This window comes from Equus asinus, chromosome 5 (assembly GCF_041296235.1).
Source record: "Equus asinus isolate D_3611 breed Donkey chromosome 5, EquAss-T2T_v2, whole genome shotgun sequence".
NCBI lineage: Eukaryota > Metazoa > Chordata > Mammalia > Perissodactyla > Equidae > Equus > Equus asinus.
The window spans coordinates 52,337,631-52,357,730 of record NC_091794.1 but is presented as its reverse complement, the minus strand read 5'-3'; the positions used below and the strand labels follow the sequence as shown (position 1 = coordinate 52,357,730).

At 37.1% G+C, this 20,100-nt stretch overlaps 1 protein-coding gene across 1 annotated transcript in view; it reads right to left on the bottom strand.

The window, feature by feature from the left end:
* Positions 1-1,263: 1,263 nt before the first annotated feature.
* The window catches only part of SERPINI2 (serpin family I member 2), a 31,852-nt gene continuing 13,015 nt past the window's right edge, over positions 1,264-20,100 (bottom strand). Inside the window, exons 6-9 of the mRNA XM_014846514.3 lie at positions 13,184-13,281; positions 9,226-9,312; positions 6,070-6,159; positions 1,264-1,512 (exon numbers count right to left, since the gene is read on the bottom strand). Of these exons, the coding sequence (XP_014702000.1) occupies positions 1,436-1,512; positions 6,070-6,159; positions 9,226-9,312; positions 13,184-13,281 (352 nt within the window). The 3' untranslated portion in view covers positions 1,264-1,435. The remainder of the gene's footprint in view (positions 1,513-6,069; positions 6,160-9,225; positions 9,313-13,183; positions 13,282-20,100) is intronic.

Genomic DNA, 20,100 nt, shown 5'->3' with positions numbered 1-20,100 from the left:
TTGTGGTATATCATTAACACATAGATTAGCATTTATGGTGTTCTATAGAAGTAAACTCAAATTGACAGTCTAGGAAAATGAACATTGCTTTCAATTATGTTATGGTTTTAAGCACTCAATTAATTCTAACGTTGTCTTCTTGTCTTGAGTATTGCTCTAGGTTTTGCTAGACATGCTGGACACATAGACTTTGGAGACTAGACAGCGCACTGTTTCAGGGGAAGATGTGTATTACTTTGAAGGACTTACGTAGAAGGAATTATAACTCAGTGATTATGGTCACAGGCTTCTAACTCAGATAGTCTAGGGCTCACACTTTGAAATACAGTAAAGACCACCATGTTTATTTGCTATATGTCCTTGACTGTTTTATATAACATCTTTGAGTCTCAGTTTCTTCATCAGGAAGAGGGTAATAGTATCTCATAGGATTTTTAGTACGTTTAACATAATGTAGATAAAGTGTTTATTTCAGTGCCTGACACTTAATTAAGGCTCAACAATGGGTAGCCATTATCATTAAGCTCTCTGCCAAGAATTGTGGAGACAAACAAACAAAAGGACATTTCACATCATTAAAGTGAAAACAGAGAAACTGTGAAACATGTTATATCAAGTCATTGGAATGTAGTATTATTTTGGATATTTCGTTCTGATATTTCAGAGTATTCAGAGGAAGGGTTCTGCATTTAATCTTTTTTGATTACAATCTTGGCTCGAACACTTTCTTAGCTCAGTGTTGTAAAATCATGGAAGGTCAGCTTCCTGAATCAAGCTAATTTAGCTGCCACTTTCACATATAGGAAAGCTTTATACATGTTTTCAACATTTCTACTTTCTACACATGATTAAAGCATAAATCAGAAGAAAAAATTGATATGTCCCCAAAACTATTGAAACAGGGTAAATATTAAATGAAACACATGGAATACCAAGTTAAGATTAGTGAAAAACTCACAGCTTGTCTACTGTCACAGACACTGGATCTCTGCATTTTAAGCAGCATCCCAGAGGCAAACACCACAGCCACTCTCTCGACCTTACTTTCCCATGGTTTGGTTAATGCTGCTGTGCCTGGGAATCATCTAGTCCAGTCTTTTAGGAATATAGAGACTTTGACATCTAACACAGGAACTTGATATCTCAAATATCTTGGACAGAATTGTTCTAACGTATTGATAGTAATATTTTATGTTAGTTCACTGCTTATGATTCATATAGACTTTATAAAACATACAGAAAGGACAAACATTGAATGAATAATTTCATTTATTAATTTCATTTATTCATTAATACAGGTCTATATGAACATAGATTAATACAGGCACAGTTTAAAACAGGAAAAGCTATATAGAAAATATTTGCAGGATGATGATATTTTGACAATCAACTATTTTCCAGGAATCATCTTATATTCTGAAGCTGTGCTTTTCATTCACAGTGAATCTAAATCTCTTCCCTTCATCTTTTGGGTGTCAGGATTTGTCACCCTTCCCATAAATAAAATTGATTCTAGGAAAAAGAAAAAAAACATACATTAGGAATTTCTGGAGAAAAAAGATGATGGTAATTAGTCTTTCTTAATATTTTGATAAATCACTTAGTTTTTGTTCTCTATTAGATAAATAGGCAATGTCTAATAGCAAAACCCTCTCCTTTGTCGAAAATACATAATTGCATCATTATTAATCATTTTCTGGTAATTTATGAAGTAAATTAACATTCATAACAGCTTGTCATGGAAAATACATTAGTCCTGTTTTTCACATAGGAAAGTAAAAATAAAGTGACAGAGAGGTGTTCTAAATATAGAGACTCAGTCAGGCAAACATCGCATAATAAAATGGTGATGAGCTTGGTAGAGTTTTAAATTTAAGGCATTAGCAGTCATCTTTTTATGCACGTAACATAAGCTCTGAGGGTTAAAAATGCAGCTTCTCAGATCTCCTCCTTCAGCTCTGGAGCAAAGCTCACAACTACAGACGATATTTTCATATCGCGGGTACTTTGAAATCCTCACGGAGGTGAGATCGTATACGGCATAAACACAAACACCTGTTTCCAGACATTCTGTGTTTGCAGGTGAAAAGGAACTAAGAACTAGAGGACAAAACAGAAATAAATGATGTGTCAAAATCCATTCACCTTTCTTTTCAACCAGGGTAAAGAGAGTGGCTTGAATGGATCCATGTCAATTGTTGTTTTGACTAGAATTCCTTACAGTCATACGTAAGAAAGGTTAATTTCAAAAGTGATAAAACAAATTTTATGTAATTTTAAAGCTGATGAAAATTATATTTAAATGTACTTGGATAACAATAAGGAAGCCCTTTTTTATTAACTCTTTACTATTGAGTCCAAAGACAGACACACTCTTAGAAGAGCCAATAACATGGAAATAGTCATAATCTTTAACAGATTTTTTCTTCTTTTTATGAATAACTATCATCAATAATGCCTTGCCTCAAAAATATCAAAATAATTCTGAGAAAAAGAAAGAAAACAGGCTGGTCAGGTGGCGCAATGGTTAAGTGCGCACGTTCCACTTCGGCGGTCCGGGTTCGCTGGTTCAGATACCCGGTTTGGACATGGTACTGCTTGGCAAGCCATGCTGTGGTAGGCGTCCCACACGTAAAGTAGAGGACGATGGGCACGGATGTTAGCTCAGGGCCAGTTTTCCCGAGCAAAAAGAGGAGGGTTGGCGGCAGATGTTAGCTCAAAGCTAATCTTCCTCAAAAAAAAAAAAGAAAGACAGAAGAAAAACAAATACTCGCATTTTTCAGATAGATAGAGATGCATAAATAACATTCCTAGGAAGAATATTACATTTAGTCATAATAGGAATCATTAGTGATGTTTGTATCTTATAATTTGATGGCAACAAAATGTTTATCAGAATTATTTGTTGAGGAAGTTTTTAATGTAACATAAAGAAACTCATAATTGAAGACAATATTTCAAAATTTTGAACACGCAGAAGTGTAGAACATTACATAAAAGCCATTTGTCTCAGCCTTTTTAATCTACTTCTTTGCCAAAGGAGAATCACATTTTGAATTGAGTCTTCATGCAGTCACCAATCTACTCACTACTAAATTGGGCAGATAGTGAAATCTCCCTTGACATAATAGCAATGAATTTAGAGGCAGGCTGAAGCAGAAGTCATTATTGGTTCCATTTTTCTCTTCATGCCTCCTTCTTAAATAGGTGTCCCTCATATTTAGTCAATGTATTTATACAACATCTCCATCAAATGGAAGCAACTTTTATTTCCTAATATTAAAATACAGTAGCATAACCAGAGCTAACCAGCCCTGGTGGTCTAGTGGTTAAGATTCTGAGCTCCCACCACTGCAGCCCACGTTTGTTTCCCCATCAGCGAACCATACCACCTGTCTGTTGGTTGTCCTACTGTGTCAGCTGCACATTGCTGCATTGCTGTGATGCTGTGATGCTGAAAGCTATGCCACTGATATTTCCAGTACCAGCAGGGTCACCCATGGTGGACAGGTTTCAGTGGAGCGTCCAGACTAAGACAGACTAGGAAGAAGGACCTGGCCACCCACTTCCAAAGAATTGGCGATTAAACCCTATGAATAGCAGTGGAGGATTGTCTGATATAGCTTGAAGAATGGTGCAAAAAAAAAAACAAAGACCGGGCAGGGTTCTGCTCTGCTGTACACAGGGTCACTAGGAGTCGAAATCCATGGACGGCACTAACAACAAAAAGACAAATCTAATAGCCTAGGAGAGAAAAAGATTTCTTAATGAATACCTGCAGTCTGCTTCTCCCTTCAACCCAAGACTCTGAAAAAGTTCTAAACACAATATGTGTGGAGTATTGTCAGTTTCAAAACCATGATTCACTACTTTCTCAGAAATGGCACGTTTCATATAGCATCTTTCACAATTTTTTTCCACAAGTCTGTAAAACTGGCCTACACCATCAGCCTAAAAGAAGAAAAAACGTTCTTCATTTCCCTAGAAGTTTGGCTTACTAAGAACTTTGGATGAGTACACTAAAATATAGAAGCAACTGGATAGGAAAACACAAATAACGTATGGATTTTGCAAAGAGCACTGACCAGAAGAAAATTTTAAACCTAGATAAAACTTGATTGACTAAATCTAAAATCATTCATCATTGTACTTCAGAAATTGTCAAATGAATATATTTTATGTAAAGCATTAAACCACTTCGTAGCCTACTATGCTATGCGAAGTCACCGTGTTCATTAATCTCAATGATTTCTTGAGTTCATTTGTGAGAGAAAAAGAAATAAATCACTGAATGTGTATTGTCGTAAGATAATAGCCCATTCTACACTTTATATGGCAACAATTTACAGGCCTTGATAAATGAGTGGCCATTCACTTTAAACAATACTTTAAGGGAGTAACCCTGGTTTAGAAAGTCTCATTGCAATAAAGATCATAAAACAGTGGAGATTGTCATTAAGGCCTGGTAGTTAAGTATTATCACAAATAAGTAAATAAATGGATTATTTTGGGTTTTGAATTTCACTGCTGATTAACTTATCACTAGTAGATTGCCTTAGCCATCAACTTGAAGAGTAGAGTCAAACAGCTTTAACATAAATGCCATTATTTCCTTGTGCACTGATGCTCAATGGAGCTTCATTTCTTTCTACTCTCCATACTCAATAATTACATGCTAATTGTAAGAAATTAGAGTTATTCAAAAGTTAAAGATGTATCAATCAAATGATATAGTCAGAATATCTTTTAACACTGACACATCTACTACTGGAATTAAAGTTGTGTTAATGCAATTTCAGCAAATCTAAAGCTGTTCCATTTTTCCAAGATATAACTTTCATAAGGGCCACCCAGCATTAGCTTCCTGGAGCCTAAAAAAGAGACTGGTATATCCATCAGTATCTCTAGTAAATCTAAAAGATTCAGATTCTGAAATTAACTGTGTTTCTTTTCCATGTAAGCCAATTTATACAAAGAAATTTTTCATTTTCCTCCTTTCACTTATTGTCATTTATTCTTTTATATTTATTGATTTATTTGTAATGAACACTATGTGCAGGCACAGTTTTATAGGCTTCGTATATTCTTTTATTTAACTCTATGAGATGACTACTAATATTATGTTCAAATAAAAGATGGGGAAAATATACCTTAGAAAGTATAAATGATTGCCTTACAACTATTAGTTAATTGAGCTGGAACTTGAGCCCAAGTCTGACACCCAAGTCGATACTCCCAATCTCTAGGGGGATACTCACAGCGTGTGCAAGTCACTTGCCAAACACTGGGCTGGATACCAAGATTAGTAAGACATGATTTCTGCCTTCCTGTGGTTTACAACCCTCACACGGACATTATGACTCCTGAAGAGTCCTAACTATAAACTTAAAAGAAAGTTCCCCCACTGCATCCACATTCCTGACCTCTCTTTTCCATAAGATAAAGTACAGAAACATCTCACCAGACAACCTGCATTCCCACATGTTGACATCGAGTCAAATGCTAATCCAATCCACTATGACTTCGTTTTGTACTTAACCGCTTCATCTTTCAAGCAACTGTCCAAATTGGAAATTGTGAATTATATTTGACCCCTCCCTCCCTCTCAGAGCCTATACCTAGTCACTTATTCTTTTGGAATGTACCTCTGAAATCTTTCACAACGCTGCAACTCCCAATTTCTAACTCCCATTGTGGCATCACAGAAAGAGAGTTGTCTTCAGAGACAAACAGGTGCTATCCCCACTCAGCCACTTCGACAAACGACGTAACCTCTCTCTGAGCATCTGTGTCTTTATTAGTCAATATCTAACCTACTGGGATGGTGTTAGCTTTAGAGATAGGTATTGGAAACAGATAACATATATAATAGCAGTGTTGGCAGCTATTACTATACTGCCCTATTTTAGGCCCCTATCAGTTCTTAAAATACAATGCTTGGTACAAAACAGACACTCAACACGTATCCATTGAAAGAATAAATGATTCATATATGTAGATTGCAATTAGAAGCAAGGACTAGGTCTGTTTAACTTAAGCAGTTCCCCCAGAGAATTCTCAAAAAAGTACCTGTTGGGTTATTCTTCATGATAAACAGAAATGGATGATTTGCTATAAATTGATTTTGAGCCAGACTCATGATCGCAGGGATGTTTATGCCTGTGAAATAGAGACAACAGTTATTGAGATGTTCACTTTAACAGATCAGTAAAGAAAGTATATCCCTAATACTTTTCATAGACAGGAAAGGTCATTTTGTTTGAGGGGTTAACATGGAGAAAAATAACCATTTTCTAAATACAGAGAAGTTTGGAATAAATTTAAAAACCAGAGAACAGAAGAATAAATATTGGATCATTCATGGAATAATTCTAACTTCACATTTATGCTCAGTGAAGAAGAAAGCCAGATACTAGATTCAATTTAGTGAAAGCAGTTGAAAAATTTCATCTTTTAAACAGTAATTTTCTGCTCACTTTTTATTTACATTATATGATTTACTTTTATAATGTTTCAACTCCTAATTCTTATCCAGATATGTTTGCATTTTATTTCTATTCTTCAGGCTCATAATCATGTCTGAGTTCAAATTTATTTTTTTAACTTACCTTTGCAAAATTATTTTGTGAGCTCAGAGCTTTTAGGATTTACACTGTGAATGTGTGTGGGATTTTTATTATGAGATTAGATGGCGAGACTTACTGCCTTAACAATTATTTGCTATGATAATTTACATCATGCTGCTCCATTGTGTCATCTGTCAATATTTATAGTGGGTAAATTTAAATGGTTAGATTTTTTCATTATAGACTAAATATTTCTACAATCAATTCGTATTTTCTTTACCAATAATGTCATGATTTTGTACAATTTTTTCAAACCTATTAAAAAATGATTTCTAAAAATGTAACGTAATCGGAATTAAAAAATAATTGTAGACAAGGAAAAATCTTTTCCTCTGCACTCTTTGTTGATGCCTAGGGTGTTCAAATTAAACTGACAAAAGACAGATTAACATAATAAATGGTTTATTTTGTATCCACATAGGAGCTTCACAGAAAAAAATGAATACGTAAAATGGTTAGGCTTGAGAGCTCATATACCATATTCAAAAAGGGTGGTAAAATGTGGAGCAGTGAGCAGACAAACAAAAAGGAGTTTGGGCTAGAAGCAGTGTGGGAAGATAAATATAGGGGGGAAATTATGATAAATAAGGATTATTCAATAAGGTGTGTTACGCACACTCATTTCAGTGTGAACTTCCTTCTCCTGTTCCAGGTCCGGGAGAGAGGAGAGGAGACACTTCACACAAGGAAATTTATGCTCTGCTTTAAGGCAGATAGGGGGAGAGTAGAGAGCTCTTTTTATATCTGCTGTTTCTCAACTGCCTTTAGCTCAAATCACCCTTTCTACCAAAGTGGCATATTTCGAGGTGACATATTCTGATCCCATCCACAATCAAACATAACCTTAGTAGCATAAAATGCATGGCGCCCTCCTGTCTGGAATATCAAGATGCACTTTCCAAATTACCGATGAATACAGGCTTATGTCTGAATTAAGAAGTCAGAAAAGCAATCACTATCACTCCCACTCTTATTTTGGTGAATACTTGAGTATTTTTGTTCTTTAGCAACCACTGAGCACATGCCTGAAAGTCAAAATACTCATGCTGACTATTCAGAGGTGTAATCCATCAGGGTCACTGCTAACTTATCCTGCCTTCCCTTAACGATTGTTACATCCTCTTGGAGAACTCTAGACTTAAAATGAGAGGCAGTGGGCAATAGGAGAAAGAGCTGTGGACTTCAAGTTAGGAAACTCGATTTTAATTCAAACTCTGCTGTCAATTAATAGTCTGACCTCAGACAAGTACTTCACATTGCAGGGTCTGTTTTTCTCACCAAAATGAGAGGATAAGATAATGATCTATAAGGACTCTTCCAGTTCTAAGTAAAAGCACCTGGAAAATTTGTCTACATGGGTCAGTAACCTAATCCCAATGCAACATCTTGATTCTCTAAGGACTGAAATATCACATCCCACCAATCTAAGCTCCTTGAACACAGTATTGCAAGGTCCTTCAGGAGATGACAAATGGTAGTGAGAGCCCAGTGTGTCTCACTCAGATGTCAAAATCCATTGGCACTATGTAACATTTCAAATTAATCAAGAAATTAATAACATTGATATAAACTTATAGAAACTTAATAAGACAGTTTAAATGATACATTTCTTTTACATATTGTTTAAAATTCAATTAAAATTTAATCTTTTCATTAAAAAATTAAAATAGACTTACAAGGAATTCATTAAAGTTGCTTTTCCATTTCTAATTGAATTTAAGGGTTTTCCCCAATTATTTCTCAAGTATCACTTATATACAGCATAGATACTATAACACCGTTCATTCAAGGAAATATATCCTAAAGGAGTGGTTCTCAAACCATCATGTGCACACAAATCACCTAGAGACCTTGGAAAATGCAGAATCCTACTCCATAGGTCTGGAGTTGGACCTGAGGTTCTGCATTTCTAACAAGCTCCTGAGTAAGGCTGATGCTGCTGGTCCTTGCACTGCACTTGCAGTGGCGAGGACAGGCTGCAAGCCACTGTGGAGCACTGATTCTCAACCCTGGATGTACAACGGAATCATTCAGGGAAACAAGAAAATGCAGGAGCCTGGATCTCATCTCCAGACATGTTAATTTAATTATTTGGGGCTGTGGACTGGGCGTAGGAGTTTTAAAAGCTTTCCAGGTGATTCTAATGTGCAGCAAAGTTTGAGAGCCATTGTCACAGAGATACTACAAGAATCAAATTAGAACAGTAGAGAGTAACCTGGTGTAATGGAAGAAGGAAATTAACACAATTACTTAAGAGTGAGCACTCCTGAGCAATGATGATTTCATGTTTGAGCCTAAACTTTTCTCCACAGGTCCAATCTGTTAATTGGCAGGTAATCCAATTTGCAAATAAACACTTATCAGTAGATGGGCTTCAACTCCTAATCAAATCCCTTCACTTCCCTTTTGCATTAAACTGTGGCTGCAGAGATGCATAATCAACTTATACAACCAATTTCTTCTTTCTTCCTATAGGGTACTGAACAGCAGGAAGGAAAAAGAGACCAGAGTAATACAAAAGCACTGGTACCCTAATGCTCATATGCTCATTTCTCCCCGAGTCTTTCCTCCTAGCTTGTTGGGAAATCAATTGTCCTACCAGTTGATGTGGCAGCCTCACCACCGTCTTCATTTATCTCAAAGGAAACTTGTTGGATGACTTGGGAAACGTATACCTCAGATGAGTCTGTCGGAAAATATGAAAGTGTCTTTAAGGGTTAAAATTCAGAGCCATTACTTATTAGGTCCAAAGTTAATTACATTCTCAAATGAACAAAGAAAAAGAAAAATACAAACTCTTTCCAAGTTAGTTAATTTGCTAGAGATAAAGGTGGTTTAGGTTCAGCTCTTGCAGAGATGATATAGAGACCGATACAGAGAGACCAAGGTCAGCCCAGATATAAAAGATAAAGACAGAAGAGGGGAAGCCTCAGACCAGGTCTCCCACTCAGTGAAATATTTGAATGGACAGAGGGTTTTGCCCCCCTTAGCCATGGTCTACTGACAGGATGAAAGAGGCTTTACAGATCTGAATTAATCCCACCCTATGTATTCAACCTCAAAGCTGGCTTGCCTTTTCAATTCTGTATTCAGTTTTGATCCGAGTTTAAAACAAAATTTACTTTCCTTCAAGAATGGTGAGGCTATAAAAGTCTGAAGAGCTTTTGTGGCATCTGTTACAAAATCACTTCAGAGCTATGCTTTAAAACCTGTCAAATTTCTCAGTGTAGGATAGTGTCCCACAATGTTTTGCTCTGGTGTGGATCCAAGCTGAGAGGGAAGGCCCCCCTTCTCCCCTGGTGGAACTGCCATCTGTGTGAAGTGTTTCTGACACAGTGACCTGTGAGGACAGTCTCCTTGAGAAGGGAAGTAAAACCACGAGTTCAGAAACCATCAGCCATCCCTGCTGTGTCAAGACCAGATGGATCTGACAATGTTCCTCAGAGAGTCAACAGAAATGCGGTCATGTGTTCAATGGTGGCAAGAGGGTGGAGAAGAGAAAGACGGGCCTTGAAAGTCCAAGAGAAAGAAGGAAAAGGACCTTTGTTTCTCTTGAGAGAGAAAGCTGCTGTGATGTAGGCAGACTCCACCAAAACCACTGGATTTGAAAGGATTCTTGAAGAAATACTTTAGTAAAAGGGAACCAGCTCTGACAGCTTACAGTAAAGCAAATGCCCTCAGGCAAGAAAGAGAGAAGTCATCAAAACGATATTTGCATTAAAAAAGGCTTCTATCCCAATAAAAATAAACTCCAAATTGCGATGATTCTTTCTGGGCCCTGAATACTTAGCCTCCTCTCCCGTCCTCCTCTCCTCACCCATAGCTCCAGCTACAAAGAGAAGCATCAAGGCCTCAGCCCCAGCACTCCCTCTGCCTGGAACTCCTTCCCCAGAACTTCCTCTGATTGGCTCCCTTGTTATTTAGGTCTCAGCAAAAATGTCGCTTCCTAATAGCAGTCTTCCCTCACCGCCCTGTCTAATTCTGCTCTTGTCTGACCTAATTACCATTTATCGAATGACCATAGTTTGTTTAAATTCACAGTATCTATGGCTTTATCATTTAATTAATTAATTAATTATCCATCTTCCCTAACAGATAGAAACTTCACTAGAAGAGGAACTTTGTCCCCTTTATTCATGGCTATATCCCTAGAAAACTGCCTGGCATGTAGTTGGCTTACAACAAATACTTAAACTAATAAGTCAATGGATATGAATGTCTAGTGATAGAAAGATGTAAGATGGAGAAAAGTGGGCATCCGCATTATTGAGCGGATTAACTGAAATGCAAAATGGTCTTTCAAAGTCCAGTGAAAAAGAACCCTCTTTCTCCAGGATTGCCTGGAATAAGACAGGATTCCCATATAGAGCCCAGAGTAGATGACCTAGGGGCCCATGCCAAGAGCAAAGACAAAACATCAGGTTGGGGAGGAGTGGAGAATTTCACGCAGTTTAGCAATAGCACCAGACCAAATGACTCCCTGACTGTCATACAGAGCATTTGGTCTGCTGTGCTCCATCTTACCACAGAGAGGACTCAGTGTTGGGAAGAGAACAGGACCTGAGAGGTACTAGACCAGAACAAGGAATCTGGACTCCATAGACTCACTGGTTTCTACACCTTGGTAATAATTCTTCCCCTCAGTTCTCTATGAAAATTCTAAATATGTCTTTGTCAAATTCAGAGGACAAGAAACCTTCTACAGCTTTACTAGAAGATGTACAAGTGCCATTCGCCCCACTTGGATTTTTTTTTTTTTTTTTGTATTTAACATATACTGAGTATCTACTATGTGCCAGATGTTGAACAAGGTGGTCTACATACATTCTTTTATTTCTGCCACTAGGATATATTACCTCATTTAACAGATTAGAAAGTTGAGGATCAGAAAGGTTGAATATTTTACTAAAGGTAACACAAGAAGTTCTAACAGTTAGAAGCCAAATATTCATCCCAAGTTTTTCAAAGTAATTCTTTAAAAACATTTCATTCAAAACTTGTGAACTAATGAATATGAGGTGGTGTCTCTTTTGTGTAAATATCCCATAGCATTGGCATTGGACTGGTTCACAGCAGCCTTTAGTGAATGTTATTGCACAAATTATGCACAGGACAGTGGGGAATTCACTGTTCTCCTAATGACCAGATGCAGTGCCAGCGTTGGCTGTGCTTGTTCTGTTTCAGGCAGTGAGAACCAAAGTAGTGAAACAACACAAATAGGTAACGAAAGAACAGAAAATGTTGGACATTTATTCTTCCCTGCTCAGGGTTATTCTCTTGCACAAATTCTTTTATGAAGCATTTTGGAAGTATTTTCTTGATAAATCTACCTATAAAAGGAGATTTCATAAATGTCACAAATTGCTGGGAATTTACAGTCTAAAGTATAGCGAGTTAAGCTTCTGAAAGCCAGAAAGAACTTTAAGAGAAAGAGGTGCTTGAAAAACGGCTTGGTTTATTTCAGGCTGGCAAGGTGGCTGTGTTCCAGGGCACACTCAGATAGCATCCTGTTGCAGTATTTAATGCTGACTGTCTCATTCCTGATGCCAATGAAATTGTTAAAGTCAGATCTATCTGTCAGAGTGAGAACAAGTAGCTAAATCATGTGTGAAGGTGGTAATGAACATCTCTGTCACCTGTGTACCCCACCCACCTCCTCCACCAGGAAAGCTCATCCATTCTACCCATTCACCCACATAATTGATGAGTGAATAAATTAATGAGTACTTCTCCAAAGCCCAGGTATTTATATAGGAATACACGATATTTCCATGTTATGATACAAAAATCCATCAGACAGACAAGCTTGTATCCTTTTGCTCCTTTTTATAAAACAGAAGACTGAATTTAAAAGAGGGTAAATTAGGTTTCTTCATCCACTTTTTCTCTTTAGTTATTTTTGAACTAATGGGTACTTCTAAGATGAGAGAAATTAAAAGACTGTCTTGGGCTTGAATGTGCGAACGAGCGTCTTAGCCAGGGAAAACTTCCCAGGTGCACGTTAGCACAAAACTCTGTCTTCTCAGATTTGTTATCGGTCCCAAGCTAAATCTACAAGCTGTAGCATTACAATTTTTAGATAGTGTTCATCATCCAGCAGCTTGTGGATTTCTGTTTCAGGGGCTCTAATATTACCGAATTAACATTTGCAAATTGGTTTATAAGAGTTTTATTAGCTCTGCTTAGGTGAGAGACTCAAAGTTGTAATTCCCACTATTCAGATAAAGAAATCCAAACAGAACTGAAATAAAAGCCCATATAATACTTTACCTACATAGTTTCATTACAGGCATGCTTACAAGGCTTATCTAACAGTCTAAAAGGTTTTCTGACTTTCATTAAGGAAAACTACTTAAATGCAAAGTAGATTGCTTGTTTACAGATAGCTCAACATGTCTATGACATCTATGCCCTGTGTACATATTTTCTGGGACCAAAGGCTCTTTCAGTTTTAATATCAGTCCATTAACATAGTTACTAGGAAAACATATCAACAAGATATATGTTACTAAGAAAACGTATCAACATGATAATATAAGAATTATGTATCATACTACCTGTTATTCCAGAAAGGTCACAGCCACCATTAAATATCTCAGTAATGTTCAAAGAATACAAAGCTTCCTTGAAGTTTGATTTTTCTTCTACCTTAAATCTGTTTTAAAAACAGATGAAGAAAAATCTTGAAACACGGTACACATTTGCTACCAAAATGCTTTTTATAAAGTGGCTGACTTGGAAGACATTATATTGGGAAATCTTTTGTTTTCATTATCCCAATTACATTTCACACCATTTTCCCCCAACTCCCATGAGCAGTTGTGGGTTGCTAATAACTTGCTTCCCAGATAAATGGTTGCTTGGTACGGGAAAAGAATACTCTATTTTTGGGTAACAATTACCCAACAAAACAGGATAAGAGTTCTAAGTTTTCAATTGCTTCATTCCTTCCCTAGACGTGAAAGTTTCCCTCCATCAACTCTGCACACTCAGTTTTTTCACACCATCAAAGACATTTCCTGGCAGACGTCTAAGATGCTATGAGAGAGGACAGGAGCCAACTACTGAGGTACAGAGAGGCATTAATAACCTCTTATGCTTCCCACCTCTTTTCACGGTTGATGTGACTTCCTTCAGTTTTTGAACACACCTAATATCTTCCCAATAGACTCTGTAAAGAAGTAAAAGATTGGAAGGGAGCTAGATTTCTTTCAAATGAAAAAAAGGTAAAAATTACAGGAGGAAAAAAAAAAGAGGCCAGTACTTCCAATGCAGGGCCCTAAGTTAGGACTCCAGATTCGCCTCACCCCTCCAGGCCTCAATTTGCAGGAGGGGAAGAGAGAGCTTATCGGGTGACACCGATCTTCTGTGATTCCAAGTCAACAGCAATCACTGAACCTCACTTTTCCATTTCAATAAGAAGAAGCAGCAGCTAATATTTACTGACTTCACAGATGCTTAAAGCACAATTTGCATTTTAAAACCAGGTTGGAAACTTTGTTTATGAAGGGAAAAAAGAGTGTAAATCCTTAGACAAGGAGCCATGTATATTTTCTACATCAGCCTAATTCCTGGGCGACTCCTGCTCAAGGAGCTCTGTCTGTCCCGATGGGCATTGCCTGTGTGCTCTCTGGTTTGGAGACAGACACAACTGCTCAAGCACAGGATCCCACTTAGCTAACAGGTAGGGCCACATCTGGAGCTAGAAATTACCTTGGGCAATGAGTCTAATTAGATCATTGTTTTAATTGCCAAATACTGTACAAGCTTCTTAATTATAATTCTTCAAAACAATGAACATGCCATGACAGAAATTTACTGGGCCTAAATTATTTCTTGGTAAAATATTATGCACTTTTGGAAGATGCTAACTCATTCAGAACCCTAGCTATTTGGGAATGGGCACAACATGCACATTAAAATCTACTGAAAATGAAAAGAGCTTATTTTATGCCAACTGTTTTAAACTTCTTCCTTTGAACTTCCTGCTAAGAAAGATGATTTAGAGGTTTTCTTCCTTTTTTTTTCTGTTTCATTACCACACTTTTTTTAAACGGAATGGAGTGAGGGCTTCTAAAAAGTGGAGGATGAATGTTCTAGTCCACCTATAAATTGGCTATTTTTAGTATAATAGTCCAATGATTTTAGGATAATGACAAGAATACTGCAAGACTTATTACAACTTCTAATAATGCCTAATTATCACCGGAGAGTCATTTAAATAACAGTCCTGCGCATAATATAGTCCGTCCGGTGAAAACTACGGCAATAGAAACCCATTCAACCTTTTAATGAAAGTGTAATCTACAGCCAATTTCTAATTATCCATAATTATTGGAGCCATGAATAGCCACATGTGAAGCAGCGCTTCCATGTGTTACCCTAGGAAGTTAGCACTATTATTTCTGCTAACATATAAGAAAGTGGAAGCTTGAGGAGGTTGATTTCCAGGCTTAAGGTCAAGAAAGGACACAGCTGGGATTCAAACTCAGGTCCATTCCAAGTTAAAGCTAATATGCTAAACTCACATTGCCTTCTAATCAAAACATAATTCAAAATCATAAGCTTGGTCATTACATACATATAGTGTTAACTATGTACCTCTTCCAAAGTTTATGTTTTAATATTTATTCTAGATGTGGTTCATTTCCCCTTTTCCTTGACCCTCCTCTAAAATTGTCAAAAGAATACAGCTAAAGGTGAAAAAATGAGCAGCGAAAAGACTACCTAGACAATTAACAACTAAATAATCATGAAATGAATGTTTTAGCACATGTAAACATTATCTATTTGCTTAAACAACAGCAATTTACTGCCATATGCAACCATTGTGCTTAAAGGGGTCTTACACGGGGAAATGCTGCAGAAAATGAAAGAAAAGTTCAGAATTTTTGTTTTGAGATGGATCTACTCCTGGTCTGCAGGTCCTACTGTGGATTGGTAGTGTTCCTTCCTTCTCCTTTACACCCAGGATTCTTGGTTAATGACAAAAGGTCTTAGATGGGTCTCCCTTTAGAGTCCCTATCCTTATTATTTGTAATCCCACTTTTGATCAGTGGGCTTAAGTGTCCGTGGAATGTTCAAGCTTAGAACCAACCAAACCAAATCTTAGGACTGCCCACAAGAATAAAAATATAACACAATCCTTGACAGTGGTGGACCTAGACTATTATGTGAATCCATGGTAGTTTCTGGTCACTTTCTAACCAATTACCTCATAGAACATGTGTGTGTATGTGTGTGTGTGTATGTGTGTCTGTGTGTGTGTGTGTGTGAAATACTCTATTAGCCTCAAGGGCTGAATTAAAAATGCTTTCTGTCACTTATGAAACGTGTCTCGATAATGTTTAATGAAAACTTGGGATTCCAATTTGTATCAGTGTCCAACAGGTTAAGGTAAAGGAACACCTTGTAGTCCCTTCTGCAGCTGGTCATGACACATCAGTTCTCATATCTAGCTGCATTTTGCCTGAGTTCACTTTCTCTTGCCCATATACAGTTCACACCCACCCACTTAGAGATCCAAAGCTGGCCAAGCCTGGAGTTGATTTCTAGCCAAGCAAGGATATGATACTTCACGTCCTATGGAAGGTGTTATCTCTTTTCAAGAGTCTCCTTGGCACTGCTGTTCCACACCTCTTATCTTCCTGCTCATTCTATCACTGACCATTTGCTCTGTTCTGTGCTCTCCCTCATGCTTGCCCCACATTACACCTGTTTTCTGACTCCTGCAATTTTGGCTCTGACATATCTTAGTTGTATGACCACAGGAAGGGTATTTATCTGTCTGCACTTCATCTGTAACTTGAATATGAAAATAGATCTCTGTCAAATTTATTGTGGGGATTAAATGAGATCAGTAAAGAGGGGAAGTTTCTAGGACCGTGTTGGCACTATAATGGATGCTCAGTAAATGCTAAAATTGAATAAGAATAATAATAAAAATCATAATAAGAGATAATATTGAGGACTAAAAATCTTATACACCTTATCTCATATAATCCTCACAACAATCCTAAGGGGCATGGATTATCATTATTCTGTTTAACAATAAAAGATTCTTAGGTAAGGTAATGAAAGTTATACAGTGAGATAGTGGCAAAGCCCTTGGTCTTCAACATTATGTTCTATTTTCCACTATCTGGTTTCAACAGTTGATAAAAGATACTGTGTGATGCCACATAAGTCAATATCTTTAAAGAACGATATCTGGCAGAAAGACTTTGGTTATTGTTTACTTTTTACTGTACTGTTGACTAGGACTGTAGTATTTAACAACCTTAAGGACATGGACCGCTGAAATTCAATGACAACTATGAAGCCTCTCCCAAGAAAAACACATATATGACCCTACTTGCATAAACTTGCTAATAACTTCAAGGGCTTCAAGGACTCTCTGAAATCTCCCCCAAACTCTCCAGAAGTCCATGGTGCCTAGTTAAGGACTGCTATAAAAGAACAAGAAAGCACAGTCCTCTCATTTTCCTAGTAAATCAAGCTTAGAACCTCAAAACAATCTATTCCTTCTTAACCCATATCTAGTTAGTCACACACTTCAATAAATGTCTTTCTCTTTCACCGGTTCCTTACTATTCCCAATGAGGTTGCTCCCTTTAAATACTCATTACCTAGTGCCCAAATCATTGCAATGATTTCTTAACTGATCTTTTGAGCTTCAGTCTTTCTCTCTTTAACACATCCTGAACATCACTATTATTCAGATTAAAGCAACAAATGTTCATTGAACAGCTACTAGTTTTCAGGTGCATGCTTTTGCTGGGGTCACGGAAAGGAATTACAGTCAGTCTTCTGTATCTGCGGGTTCTACATACCTGGATTCAACCAACCGCAAATTGAAAGGCCTATGATGGCTGTGTCTGTGCTGAACATGTACAGACTTATTTTTCTTGTTATTATCCCCCAAACAATACAACTATTTACATAGCATGTACATTGTATTAGGTATTAGAAGTGATCTAGAGATGATTTAAAGTATACGGAAGGATGTGCATAGGTTATATGCAGATACTATGCTATTTTATAAAAGAGACTTAAGCATCCATGGATTTGGGTATCCGAGGGGGGCCCTGGAATCAATTCCCAGCAGATACCAAGGGACAAGTGTATGCATAGCTCCTGAGCTAGGAAGTTTACAGTCCAGTGGAGAAGACGAAAAAATAATGTTAATATAACTGCTATTCAGAAACAAACACAAAAGAAAAACTTCCCAGCAGGGAGAAGGGAAGCTGTTGTGTGAATTTGCATGGAGAGATCAGAGAAGCTTTCTAAAATCCAAATTTGCTTTTAAGGACCAACAGAAGTTATCCAGAAAAACAGGGATGGAGGGGAGAGTACGTCAAGAATTCAGACAAGTTATCAAGCATGAACAAAGGTGTTGCCGCTACCAAATAGATGTCTCTGAAACGTTGCCTTCCTCATGCCACTCTCCTACTTAGGAATTTTTAGTAGTTCCCCGCTGCATATGGGGCTCACCCTCTTGATTCTTTTAAAGCCCCGTTTAAGTCCCTCCTCTTCCATGATGCTTTTGTTAACAATTCTGGTTTCTGGTGCTCCCTCTCCCTTCTTCCCTCTCTTTTTTCATGAACCTCCTAGTGCTTTCTGGTTGTACCATCCTTTTAGTATTTACTGTACACTGCTGTATATTGTTAGTAAGTTTCTTGTGCAAATCTTGCACCGCTTCATCTAAGTGATAACCATCTCATCAATATCTCTTTGTATCCATCTCAGTCCCTTGTCCACAGCAGGGTCCCAGTCAATCTGTGCTTTTGAACAGGAGATAAAGTTTCTAATAAGTAGCCAACTAATAAGACTGTAAGGCTGTGAGCCAATACACAAGAGCTAATCCAGGCTCCCAGCACTTAGTTGAATGTCAATCAATTTACTTTTTGAGTGACTCAGTTTTCTTATCTGTGAAATGCAATATACAAATGTCAGACTAAGGACCCACAACATTCAGTATTAAAATGTAAATGCTAAATGCTTTGCAAAGTTAAAGTGCTATATGATAAAAGTTATTTATTTACCTTATTTTCATGTATTAAACGGTCATTTTGCCCATACACATAATCATAGAAACATATTCTCAGAACATTTCTTATACAGAAAAGAATCTGATATATAGCAAGTGTGTGTTAGATTCTTCAACCTGAGGATGTTTGACCACTAAGATGTTTATAGGATCCCATATTACATTTACACAAAGTAACGTGATTATTTTAGCTGATATCCAACTGCAGGATAATGTCCAAAATGAGATATCCGGTATGTTACTGACAATAAACAGTAGAAAGCATCCTAGTACTTTTAGACTCTATCTTATTGGCCTTGATTATAAACTAGTCATACATCAAAGAGGGAAAAGAGGAGTGCTTCTTAAATAGCAACTATAATGTAAACAGTCGCTCACATGCTCCTTCCTACTGTTGCTTATATACAAGCATTCTTACGATTAATTTTTCTCTCTTTGGCATTTACTAAAGTTTGCTACCAAAGAAGCTTTTTTGTCTTTTTCACAATAACAGAATTTAGTATAGTTGGTGTTATGGGTTGAATTACGTCCCCTCAAAATTCGTATGTTGAAGCCCTAACACCCCCAGCATCTTATAATATGACATTATTTAGAAATAGGGTAATTGCAACTATAATTATTTATGTTGAGGTCACACAAGAATAGAGTGGGCCCTTAATCCAATACGACTGGTGTTTTTATAAGAAAGAAGAATGCCATGTGAAGAGAGCTGGCCACATGACAACAGAGGCAAAGATTGCAGTGATGCGTCCACTAGCAAAGGAACACCAGGGATTATGGACCACACCACCAGAAACTAGGGAGAGGTAAGGAAGGAGTCTACACAGAGTCTCAGAGAGAGTGTAACCCTGAAGACCCCTTGACTTTGGACTTCCAGCCTTCAGAACTGTGAGAGAATGAATTTTTGTTGTTTTAAGCTTCTTAGTTTGTGGTGATGTGTTACAACAGTCATATGAAACTAATACAGCTGATTAAATGGCTCCAGTTTTGCCAAAATCTTCAGTTATCAGTTTGAAACCAAAACGCATTCATTCAGATTAAAAGAACCACAGTGCTGAGTAATAAAATATAAAATTGTCAGTCCACAAAAAATTTTTATTGAACCTATATTGCTTTTCTTCTTCTGTACTGAACACAGATTTTAAATGGGTATTTTTCTGTTGTAAGGAAATTGTTCATTTTTGGGAAAATGTATTTCAGAACTTTTGACCCATGATCTTAGTACTCAGGAAACTTAATTCAATAAATGTCCTGATGGACTGAAATTGTTCCTGAACTTAACACATTAAGCAAATCATTCCTTTAAGAAATCAAAAGACTCATCCCTTTAGTGAAAAGTGAATAAATTTTAAATGTAATTGAACAATTGATAAAAAATTTTTAGTCATGTGAATTGAAAAAAGTCTCATTTTTAATTCTCTGGAG